We start from the raw sequence: 12,500 nt of genomic DNA, 5'->3' as shown, positions 1-12,500 counted from the left end.
GCACTGCGGACATGCGCAGAAGCGATTTCCGGCGTCTGGGCATGCGCAAACAAACATACAATAATTCCACTTTTGTTAAGATTGTTGAATGACTTCCTTGAATCCCCCTAGCTGAGTTTCCATATTGTAGTGGTTCCATTGTAGCGGTTTTCCAAAACTATTTTCACATAAAATTTACTTAGTCAATTTTCATCTTTCTTTCTTTTCATTTTAACATTAACATAGTAATTTACAACATCGGCTGGTTTGGGGGTGGTTTGGGGGCCGGTTAAACGGCCTTTGTGGGCCACTTCTGGCCCATGGGCCTTAAGTTGCCGCCGTTGGGTGCAGGGGTCAGAGTGTTGGAGCAGGACCTGGGAGAAACGAGGGTTCGAATTCCCGCTCAGCCCTGAAGCTCCCCAGGTGACCTTGGGGGCCAGTCATGCCTCTCAGCTTCACCTCCCTCCCAGGGGCAGAATCAAGAAAAGTGGCATCAGAAGGCAATACGTTAAAAATAAGTAAATCCCCTCTCCACCTCTCACTCTCAGCCTCTCCACCTCTTCCCTTGGGACTTCGATCTGGTCTGGACCGCCTTGGTTCAGCATCATGTACGCAGCGCCATCAGCTGTGGCTCGGTCGAGAGACACATGTCGCACTTCTACTCCTGGGGAGCAAAGGGTCAAGGGTAGGGTCATCTTGGAAGATACTGGGCTACCTGCAAGGAAAGGTCTGACCTGCTCAGCAGCCAAACAGACCACCCATTTAAAAGACCGTTGGAGAGGCTCACCTTCAAAGCTCATGAGAAAGGAAAGATCACGGGTGGAAATGCAGGAGAAGAGAGTGGGATAGGAAAACTGATGTGGAAGCCATTTCCCCTCAAAGGAATTCCTCGGGCATTTGGACCCAGAAAAAGTGGAGCCTAAGAGCATATATTAGGGGCGCGGGTAGCGCTATGGGTTAAACCACAGAGCCTAGGACTTGGTTGGTGGTTCGAATCCCCGCAATGACGGGGTGAGCTCCCGTTGCTCGGTCCCTGCTCCTGCCAACCTAGCAGTTTGAAAGCACACCAAAAAGTGCAAGTAGATACATAGGTACCGCTCTGGCAGGAAGGTAAACGGCGTTTCCATGCACTGCTCTGGTTCGCCAGAAGCGGCTTAGTCATGCTGGCCACATGACCCGGAAGCTGTATGCTGGCTCCCTTGGCCAGTAAAGCAAGATGAGCGCTGCAACCCCAGAGTCGGCCACGACTGGACCTAATAGTCCTTTACCTTTTAAAGAGCATATATCTAACCGTCAAGTCAGACTCAGCTGGCAGCAGTTGCGGCAAGGAAGGGGAGGTGGAAGTCTCTCCTGAATACAACCCCTTCCCCACACAAGAGCGCCACTCTTTTCTCACTTAAAAACATCTCTGCACATCTATGAGCAGGGAAAGAGCGTCTACATGTGCGGGCCCAATAACGCTTAACCCCATAACAAATTTAGAAATTAAGTTATACTAGATGACATAAGTTTTTTCCAATTGTTGCATTGTTAGTCTAACAGTGGGGGGACAGAATTCTGCTCAATATTTCACTTGGTCGGTCTGCCCTAGCAAAGTAGCCTTGCTTTGTACTCAAGATCTCTTCTTCCCACTGACACCCCCCCCCATCCACTTTATAAGTAATTGGGGCGAAAATATGTTCCTGCTGTGACTTAGCCTCAGAAAAATGCTCGCTTGCGGAGGAAAAACTTTCCTCTTTTTGTGAAGATAAGTAAGTTATGCGCTTTGCCCTTGAGTATAATCTGTGCATTTTTTTATCTGCAATCAGTGTCATTTTCTTATCATAGCTCAAGATAAATTGCAAAACCAAAGAACTCAGTATCTCCTCTTCCACATGGCGTCCTCTTGTGGCACCTGCGTCAAACGTCACCATCCTGGCTGATCTTCAAAACGTTGTGGGACTACAACTCCCATTGACCATGCTGGCTGGAGCTGATGGGACTTGTAGTCTAAAACACTTAAGAGGGTGTTAAATAGGAGGCCATTTGTGGCTGCAGATCATTGCTGTCACCCAGCTCTAACCTGCAGGCTGAAAATGGCCTGTTACAGTAGCCTGAAATCCTGAGGCTTAAGGAATCACAGCCTTCTTGAGAAGAGGCTGAGAAGAGCTGTTCTTTGGCTGCTGGGTCAGGCCAAAGGCACAGGGGCCTACTCCTAGGGGCCATGGGGGTTTCGGCCCCCACAATAAAATATTTGAGGGGCCAGGCCTCCACAAAGTGGATGGACATTCCCATTCAAATGGTGCGTGTGCACTGCGTCATGTGATCAGTTATGCAAGGTGGGGCTTACCTGGCGCCCCACAATATTTAATTCAAGTTGGCACCCCCTGGCCAATGGTCCATCTAGCCCTGTTCCCACAGCGGCCCATCAGATGCCCCGGTGGGGAACCCTCGAGCAGGATCCGAGCACCAGAGCAGTGTGTGTGAGAGTGTGTGTAGGAACTAACCTACCGCACAAAGGCAATTATTTACAGTAGCTGCTCCACCTACGCTTCTGACATGTGGCCCTCAGAAGGCTAACCAGAAGGAATGTTGGCCCCCGGGCTGAAAAAGCTTCCTCACTCCCGAAGCAATAGGGAAATGTGGCTTACATGCCTTCATGTGAGTTTTAGGTTTGATGAGGCCCTCAGCTCCTGAAGGTAATGGGGCCCTTGATATGTCCAGCTGTCCTTTGTCAACAACAAATGGTCGCTGCTTTTTTATGTTGAATATATGCTATATGGTAATATATGGACCTAATAGGTATCTCAAGCCATTTGCACATAACAAAATATGCATTTTATCAAAGTAATGGTTGAATTGAAATACAATTAATAAAAAGTATATTAATAGTGAAATACAATTATGAAGAAGTATATTAATAGTGAAATAATTATTAAGCTCTAACTGTATGTAGGTTTTATTTTATTTGTTTTTTATCTCAAATTTTGGAAATGTACACCCAGGTGTTTTTTCCCCTTTAATTTTTTTGGGGCCCCCAAGAGAGTGGGGCCCTAAGCTATAGCTTGTTTAGCTTATATGTAAACCTGGCACTGGACACAAGGCTGGCTGCAAACTCATTCAGACATAAGAGCATATTAAGAGGCTGCTGGATGAAGCCAAAGGCTCCTCTGTCCACTTCTGACAGGGATTGACCAAATGCCCAGAGGGAAACCCAGAAGCAGGATCCAAGCATGAGAGCAACTCTTTCCTCCTGCAATTCTGGTCTTCAGAAGCCATCCCAGTTGGTGGACACCACTGCCCCCTGTGTCAGTGAGTTCCGCAGTTTAACTATGTGGTGTGTGAAGAAGGACTTTCTTTTGCCTGACTCTTCCAACTTTAGGCTTCATTGGATATCCCATGTTTGGGTGCCACGAGAGAGGGAGAAAATGGGATTTATCTGCCCACTTTCTCCATGGGATGCACATTTTATATATTTTAATAGTGTCATCTGTTACTCACTAGTTCTCTGTGGAATTTAACACAAGCAGTCAAGTACAACACTTCCTGTTTGCCCAGAGTGGACACACATAGGGGGGGTGCTACTCCAGCCAGGAGGACTTCCTGCCCCACCTGGTCTGGAGCATCCTCCCCCTGCGTGTGACCAGGTAGGTGGGCGTGACCCTGGCAGACCCTGTAAAAGGATCACACAACCATCTCTCTCTCTTGACCATTTTCTCTTGATGTTGTTCTCTTGATGTATTTTGCTCTTTGCTGGCTCTCAGCCAGCAGCACATGGGCTCAAATCTCCACATTCTTTTCTGTAACTCCAAGCTAAAAGCCTGCCTTCAGGGAACCTACTGTGAACTGAATGTAAGTAAACTTCCTATCATTACTTTTAAAGAAGACTGTAGTGTCTTTATTCTTTTTAAGAGGGATAAAAGGGGAATTTACCAGGATCAAACCCTGGTTTGCTTATGTAAAGAGATGCAAATGAATCTACCAACTACCATATTTTTCGCTCTATAACACGCACCCGACCATAACATGCATGTAGTTTTTAGAGGAGGAAAATCCGTAGGCATGCCACCCGTAGGCATTCCCTCCATAAAACGCACAGACATTTCCCCTTACTTTCTAGGAGGAAAAAAGTGAGTGTTATGGTGCAAAAAATACGGTAGCTTTCTGCTATATACTGGGGACTGTGCTTCTGACTCATTAGTGTGAGGGAGGGAGGACAATATTTAATCAATCTATCCTCTCCTACTATCCACAATTTCCACATTTGCAAAGCTAAAAAGCCCCAAATTCTGCAAGCCTTCATTCATAGGGGAGTCCCTCCATCCCCCAGATCATTTTGGTTGCATTTTCTGAACCTTTTCCAGCCCTGCAGTATCCTTTTTGAGGTGAGTACTCTACACAGTAGGGACGCAGGTGGCGCTGTGGGTTCAACCACAGAGCCTAGGACTTGCCGATCAGAAGGTTGGCGGTTCGAAACCCCGTAATGATGGGGTGAGCTCCCGTTGCTCGGTCCCTGCTCCTGCCAACCTAGCAGTTCAAAAGCATGTCAAAGTGCAAGTAGATAAATAGGTACCGCTCTGGCGGGAAGGTAAATGGCGTTTCCGTGTGCTGCTCTGGTTCGCCAGAAGTGGCTTAGTCATGCTGGCCACATGACCCGGAAGCTATATGCCGGCTCCCTCAGCCAGTAAAGCTAGATGAGCGCCGCAACCCCAGAGTCGGCCATGACTGGACCTAATGGTCACGGGTCCCTTTACCTTTTACCTTTACCTTTACTCTACACAGTACTGTGGGGGATGCACCACAGATTTGTGTAACAGCATTAGGATATTTGCAGTTTTATTTTCAATTCCTTTCCTACTGAATTTCTGGCATCAAATTTGCTTTGACAATTCCCCAGGCTCTTCCTCCCGCTGCACCCCAGAGCCTTGCTGCTACTCACCAACGTTCTTACTCTGGATGGTGACTTTGGGCCTCTCTGCACTCAGGAGCTGATGGAGGCTGGAAACCATCTTGTCCATGTTTTCCACAACTGTCATGGGTCCATCAAGGATCTGAGAAGCACAGGAGCAGCGGCCCAAACCTTATCATCATCATCATCATCATCAACCAGCTTTGCCCATGGGCTTCCCTGGCTCTCCCCCGCAGGGAACTCAAGACCTACACTGGCTCCCAGGACATTTCTGAGCACAATTCAAAGTGTTGCTGCTGACCTTTAAAGCCCTAAACAGCCTTGGCCCAGTAGACCTGAAGGAGCGTCTCCACCTCCATCGTTCAGCCCGGACACTGAGGTCCAGCGCCAAGGGCCTTCTGGCGGTTCCCTCACTGCAAGAAGTCAAGTTACAGGGCACCAGGCAGAGGGCCTTCTCGGTATTGGCACCCGCCCTGTGGAATGCCCTCCCATCAGATGTCAAAGAGAACAACGACCAGACTTTTAGAAGACATCTGAAGGCAGCCCTGTTTAGGGAAACTTTGAATGTTTGATGCATTACTGTATTTTAATATTTTGTTGGAAGCAAATAAAGTATTATTATTATTATTATTATTATTATTATTATTAGTACACCGCCCATGTGGCTGGGTCACCCCAGCCACTCTGGGTGGCTTCCAACAAAGATTAAAAATACATTAAAATGTCTCACATTCAAAACTTCCCTGAACAGGGCTGCCTTATTCTTATTCTTATTCTTATTCTTATTCTTATTCTTATTATTAGTATTATTATTATTATTGCACTTTTCCAGTCTCTGAGGGGCTGCCCCATTGAAGAGAGCAAAGGCTGCTTAATGCATTGCAGAGGGTTGGAATGAAATGGCCCCTGGGGTCCCTTCCAACTGTACGACAGTTCTATGATCCTATGACTTCTCTGCTGCTTAAGCTACTGGAGGGTAGATTTCGGTCAAAGATTAGGGAAGCTTCTTGATAGCAGGGAGGATTTAAGAATGGAGTCAGTCACACAGAGGGAGGTGGTATGAGGCGTCAGATAATCCTGATGGAAACGGAAGCAGAGTTTGCTTATTTGCCCCATGTCTGGAGCAGAAATCAATGAACATGATTGGTATTCGCCTTTGTTGTGTTCAGCCTGCCAATGATATGGAACCAATTGGGATTCCTGCACTGCAGGGGGTTGGACTAGATGACCCTGAGGAATCCCTTCCAACTGCAGTCCTTTGATTCTATGAACTGCCCTTCCAAACTGAATTGCGTTTCCTTTGCATTGAAATGGATGTTGTGGAATAATGTAGTAAATCCTGTAATAAAGTACATATTCAGTTGCGTAAAATTCTGCCCAGAAGCCTAACTGCTGTGAGCGTAGGTGTGATGCAACTCATTTAATTAGGGTGTGTACCCAGGGATATTTATTTCCTTATATATTTCTACCTTCCTGAAAATCTTCCAGCAGAGGCCGGACAACCATCTAGTGTTTGTTTGTTTATTGTGTTTCTGTCCCACCTCCCCCCGCCCGCCAAAAAACCCCCCAAGGAGCTCCAGATACCCCTCCATATTTAACACCCCAACAACCGCCCTGTGACGTCAGTGGGACATCGATACGATACAATATATTTATTGTCATTGTCCCATACAGAACAATGAAACTGAAAAATCTACATAAGACATTCAAAAACCCCTAAAAACTCTGAAACCCCATTTTAAAATACAATATACTCCTGTAGAGACTCCTTATAATGCGTTTTAAACCAAAATCGCATCTGGGTAGAAACTGTTTCTCAGGCGGCTAGTCCTGGTCTTTATAACCCTGGACCTTCTTCCAGAAGGCAGAAGCTGAAAGAGATCATTTCCGGGGTGTGCACTATCCTGCGCTATCTCTGCAGCTTTCTTCTGACACTTGGAAGCGTAGATTTGATCCAAGGTGGGAAGAGTGCACCCAGTTATTCTCTCCGCAGTCTTTACAACCCTGGACAGCATTGTTTTTCCCCTGGCTGTGCAGCTCCCAAACCACAAGCAGAGACTATAAGTTAATACACTCTCCACATGCAATGGTCAAATGCCATCAACATTACTAAGAGGCCCGCATTGTCTTCCAAGGTCACCTCTGTCATCTTCATGGCCCTAGGGTCTCCCATGGGTCCTGGTCTGACCACGTACTCTCAAGGACGGAAAGGGATGGTGGACTATCAGGGCTGCTTCAGCTTTCTGGATTTCCTGCCTCAAACGTTGGGGCTCACCAGACCCGCCCCCCTTACTTCTAGGAAGCCATGATTTTACCGGCTTTATTTCGGACCACTCCTCAGCGTTCTGCTCCTCCAGGATTGCCCCGGCAATTGCCACGTAGTGCTGCCCCAGCTGCTCCAGCGTTGCCAGTTCCTCTGGCTCGTTGGCATCCATGTCTGAGACCTCCTTCAGCAGTTGCAAGATGCCCAGAAGAGCAGCTGGCTCCAGAGAGGGAGGCTCAGTGTCCGTCAGGACTGTCTCCACCACCCCTAGGTAACCAGCGGCTACTGAAATGTCCACACCTCTGGCTTCTGCCTGGAAGACACTCTCGGGAATCTGTAGCCAGAAACAAGACCCCCCCCCCGCAGGTTAGAGAAGGGGGACTACCATATTTTTTGCTCTCTAAGACTCACTTTTTCCCTCCTAAAAAGTAAATGTGTGTGCGTCTTATGGAGCGAATGCAGGCTGCGCAGCTATCCCAGAAGCCAGAACAGCAAGAGGGATTGCTGCTTTCACTGCGCAGCGATCCCTCTTGCTGTTCTGGCTTCTGAGATTCAGAATATTTTTTTTCTTGTTTTCCTCCTGGAAAAACTAGGTGCGTCTTGTGGTCTGGTGCGTCTTATAGAGCAAAAAATACGGTGAATGGGGGCAGGGTGGGTGAAAGGGTTTGTGTGTGCCTCCCCTTTTGGAAAAATCCACCAAGATGTGTGTGATTTGCACACAGGGTCTGTCTTAAGCATATGTGGCGCCGGGGTGCAAAGATCCGCCTGGCGTCTGCCCCCCCAGGTTGCCCAGTCCCAGGCACACAGGAAGGCAGAGCTGGACAGCCACCTCAGCGTCTTGCTGGCTCAGTCGCCCCCACACTCACGGCACAGAGCCGCCTGCAGCAGAAGAGCCCATCGCGTCACTCCGACCGATGGACAGACTCTTCCCCAGACTCAACTCTCGGGCCCTGGACTCTCAGCCTGGCGCCCCTGAGAGCCCAGGTGCCCTGCAGCCCTAGTGCCTATGGGTAAGACGGCCCTGTCTGCACAAAGCCGTATTTGAAGTATTTTTTAGTAGCCATGCTTCCAAAATCTGTTATTTGGGGATTCTGGGTTGGGAGCAGCGCACAAACTGAAGTCACTTTAGGGAAGCCACAAATCCAAGGGGTGGGGTAGGGTGGGAGGAAAGAGGGGCAATGTGGAGAGGTGAGATGAGAAGATGTGCCAATAGCTGCCTGTACCCCACAACCAGACCTTAAGAAGCTTTGCCCACCGTGGGTCTCCTGAGACAAGGCTAGATACATCTCACGTGTTCCCAGAGCTGTGGCTCAGTGGAAGAGCCCCGGCTTTGTGTGAGGAAGGTTCCAGATTCAACCCCCCACCCCCCACCGGCATCTCCAGGTAGAGCTACGAATGGCCCCTGCCAGAAATCATCCTGAAGGTGGGAATGTAAGGAAGTAAAAAACTTCGGGGAAATGATATATAATGAGATGAAAAAGATGTTGAAATATGCATTCTTAAAAAAGCCAGAAGCATCTTTACTTGGTATTATAGGTGAGGATATTAATAGACAAGATGTTAAATTGTTCTTATATGCAACAACAGCGGCAAGAGTATTGTTAGCCCAGAAATGGAAGCAAGAAGAAGAAATTCCGACGAAAGAAGAACGGCAGGCGAAATTAATGGACTACGCAGAATTAGACAAAATGACAGGAAGGATTCGAAACCTGCGGGACCAGAGATTTACAGAAGATTGGAAGAAATATACAAACTATTTGAAGAGCAACTGTAATCAGCAAATTACACTAGTTTTGTAAGGAGAAATAGATGAAATATTGCAGAGAAAGAACAGAGATATTAGTTATGAGATTTAAAGGTAATAGTGAAAGTAAGACATGTATATTAAGTGAATAGATTGGAAAATTTTCAGACGTGATTGATGGAAGTAAAAAAAATTGTATAAGATGTAAAAGTATGTTTAATTAGTGTTGAAAATGATATGTTTTTTTAAAAAAAACTTACACACACACACACACACAAAGAAATCATTCTGAAGAGCCTCCATCAGCGCTCAGCAAGATGGCTCAGGGGTCTGGTAGCTTCTTACAGAAATAACAGAACTGTGACGCTGGAAGGGACTCCATGGATCTTCAGGTCCAACCCAAATTCTCCCAGAAATCAACTTCCCCACCGACTCACCCAGGAAACACTTGGGGGCCCTGAGAAAAGGCTCCAGGGCCCACGAGGCCTGGCCAGCAACACAGTGACGCTGGGCCACAGGTGGAAGCCCTCAGGAGTCTGGGATGAGGCCAATGCTTTACTCACCACTGTCGCATTCGCTCGCGCATTAACCTGAGCTATGAGCTGTGGGACAGGTTTCGACTGTGTTTTCTTCAACTGCAAATAAAGATCTGAGGGGGAAACAACAGACATGCAAATGGAAGGTTGTGTTAGAATTCCTGCTCCGCGGTTGCAGTCATGGGATTGTTGTCTTTCACATGACAGTGTATGTTTTGACTCCACAGAGTGGGAAGTGACGGAGGCAGGATGTTTGTGTTACTGTGTTCTGTGAAGTGGGACTATTGTCCTTTTTCCTTTTTCTCTTTGCTGTCTGATGCTAGAGAGAGAGGGAGCCATGTTGCAGTGCTCCGTGTGTGTTTATATGTAAATAAAGTAGATTAGCCAAAATACTGAGCTGCTGAGGTCTGTCACGCAAGTTGTGCAAACTCTGCGGATCCCTAAGTGTGCTGGTGGCTGTTGGCATCGGTCACTGTGATGTTCGGGCAGAAGAAAGCTTTTGAAGCTCCCGAACGATCGGCCAGGAGGGAGGGAACATGCCAGTCGGGCACGTGTCTCTGCCAGGGTCCTACTCGAGTGTAGGCTGAACTCCTGACAGGTTGTGGAAGGTGGTTTACAAAGTTAGTACCTTGCCCATTTCATGGAGCCAGGCAAAAACATTCCTATTCCACTAGGGCTTTGGCTGATTTAGCCATCTACGGCCTTTTAAGTTTGATAGTGGGGGAGTGGTGTTGTTGTTTTGCTATTATGCTATGTAATTTGTGTTTTCATGTTGTATTTTCATGTTGTAAACTGCCCTGTGATCTTCATACGCAGGATAGCATATAAATAATAATAATAATAATAATAATAATAATAATAATAATAATAATAATAATAATTCTTTCCACAGCCTTGCAAGGTAGACAAGGTCAAAAGAGAGCAACTGGCCCAATGTCACCCAGAGCACTTTGTGGTCAAGGGGGGAGGTGAACCGGTGTCTCTCAAGGCCCCAGTCTGACCACAAATCCAGGCTGATCCAACAGCTGGAGATACCAAAAGGACCCCTTCTCCCCTGGAAACCAACCCAGTGATGAAGACATGCTTCAGAGGCGCAGTTTCCTTGCTGAACAAGGCATGACAGGGCCTTCCCAGTGCTGGCTCCAAAACCTTGGAACTCTCTTCCGGGGGAAATGGAATCTGCTCCCTGGCTCCCAGCCTTGTGGCACTTTGGCATGAGGAATATGAGCATTTAAATAAATAAATATTCCATTATCATGATCAAATAAACATTCCCATTAATAAAAAGTGGCTTGTGTTTTAATTAACGGGAAGAGGGGGTGAACCACTCTGGTGATTGTAGCTTTTCGAGAGGAACAGGGGGCTCTTAACTCAGAACTCTCAGTGGACTACAGTTCCCATTAGTCTTATTTCGGGGGCGGGGAGTGCTTTTAATGCACTGTGCAGATGGGACCATACTGACCAAGGTAAGAGTCACACCTGCTGCTCCACCCACCTCCCTCTGGTCCACCAATTGCTGGCAGAAAGGAACGGGGACCGTGGGCCACACTTTGAGCCTGGAGATAAGGACAGTCAGAACCGCCATACCTTTTTTGTAATGGCAGACAAAAGGTAGCAGCTGCAGGCAAGGAGCATAAGCGAGGCTTCCCTGGACGACCTGAAACATTGGGCATTCCTCCACAGGCCCTGGGAGAGGATAATAATAATAATAATAATAATAATAATAATAATAATAATATTTTATTTATATCCCGCCCTCCCCAGCCGAAGCCGGGCTCAGAGCGGCTAACAACAATGAAAGTAACACAGCATTCTGAAATCAATTCATTCTAAAATCAATTCAAAATCAAATTAATGGCAACCATTGGGCTAGAACAAGAACAACACTCTCCGTCTACTAGATGTTTTGGGAAATTGTTTGTTTGTTTGTTTGTTTGTTTTCTATAGGTTGGGATGCCCCTTGAAGCATCGTCACCAAATTCGGTTTCCTGAGGGCGGAGTTGGCAGGCTCTGCCAACGTCTTGGATTCTAGGTGTCGCTTTGAATCAAGACGTCAGACCAAAACGCGACTGTGGCATGAGTTTACCCAATTTTGGTGTCATGGGTCCAAAATCACAAATCACGCTATTTTTAGTTTTAAAATTGCAATTTTTTTATTTCCTAAAAACTCCCAGGCAGCAGCAGGCACTCACTGCCACTAGGACCTTATAAAGCATCTTACTTCCACCCAGCTCTCCTGTTGATGCGTTTGCCCCATCTCCCTGCCGCCCCACCCCTCCCCCACGGCCTCCAGGTAAGTGGCGTTGAGTTGTCAGGAGGTCCAGTCGCAGCCATCGCCCCTCCCCGCCATCTGCTCCTGCTCCACACAGTTTATTCGAAATACACTCTGCCATTTGTGTACTTGCAGGTAGCTGAGTCACACAACCTGATTGCCATGAACATCTTCAACCTTTGGAGAAAGAAGACCCCGGGGCAGGTATCTACCTACCTATCTCAACAAGCCAGTGGTGAGAACTGGAGACCCAAGAGAGTTCAAAGCTCTTCCAGCCCAAGATGCCTCCTAAACCAGGAAGGAGAACCGGTGGCCCTCCAGTTGGGAGTACAACTCCCATCATCACTGGCCACGGTCTGCAGGCCACAGGGATCCCCACCCTTGTCCTGGGGCAGATTTCTCTCCTGCCCCCATCCAATATAGGCAAATAACCAGCCACACCAACTAAAAAGAGGGACATGCAAATCAACCAGCTCATCACAGACCAGATTCTGACGGCTGGTGCAGTCACAACCCAAGAGCGCTTTACCTGGGCAGGTGAGCTGCACTGTGGCCTGCTGGATGCTGGCTTCCACCTCGAGGATGTCGCTGCTCCAGGCAAACACGAGGCTCTCTTGAATAGGGATGCAGGAGCGGACTTTCTCCATCTGCTCCCTGCTGAGGACCCTCCGCCAAACATGTAAACCAGTGAGGTTCCCGCTGAAGGACTCTTTCTCCTTGAAGGCCCCACCCAGGGAGTCCTGGTCTTGCCCGATAATGAACGTCCCGTGGCCATCCACGGCATGGGAGGCTGAAAGCCCTGTGGCTGAGGCCTTCTC

The 12,500-nt window shown here is 47.7% G+C and overlaps 1 protein-coding gene across 1 annotated transcript in view; it reads right to left on the bottom strand.

Moving 5' to 3' along the window:
* The window catches only part of ADGRD2 (adhesion G protein-coupled receptor D2), a 62,396-nt gene that overhangs the window by 44,459 nt on the left and 5,437 nt on the right, over nucleotides 1-12,500 (bottom strand). The window contains exons 6-11 of the mRNA XM_083484518.1: nucleotides 12,212-12,494; nucleotides 10,998-11,096; nucleotides 9,438-9,523; nucleotides 7,183-7,464; nucleotides 4,898-5,009; nucleotides 515-694 (exon numbers count right to left, since the gene is read on the bottom strand). Coding sequence (XP_083340644.1) covers nucleotides 515-694; nucleotides 4,898-5,009; nucleotides 7,183-7,464; nucleotides 9,438-9,523; nucleotides 10,998-11,096; nucleotides 12,212-12,494 — 1,042 coding nt within the window. The remainder of the gene's footprint in view (nucleotides 1-514; nucleotides 695-4,897; nucleotides 5,010-7,182; nucleotides 7,465-9,437; nucleotides 9,524-10,997; nucleotides 11,097-12,211; nucleotides 12,495-12,500) is intronic.

This window comes from Podarcis liolepis (genome assembly GCF_965112155.1).
Source record: "Podarcis liolepis genome assembly, chromosome: Z".
Classification (NCBI taxonomy): Eukaryota; Metazoa; Chordata; class Lepidosauria; order Squamata; family Lacertidae; genus Podarcis; species Podarcis liolepis.
This window is presented reverse-complemented; position numbering and strand designations above follow the sequence as displayed.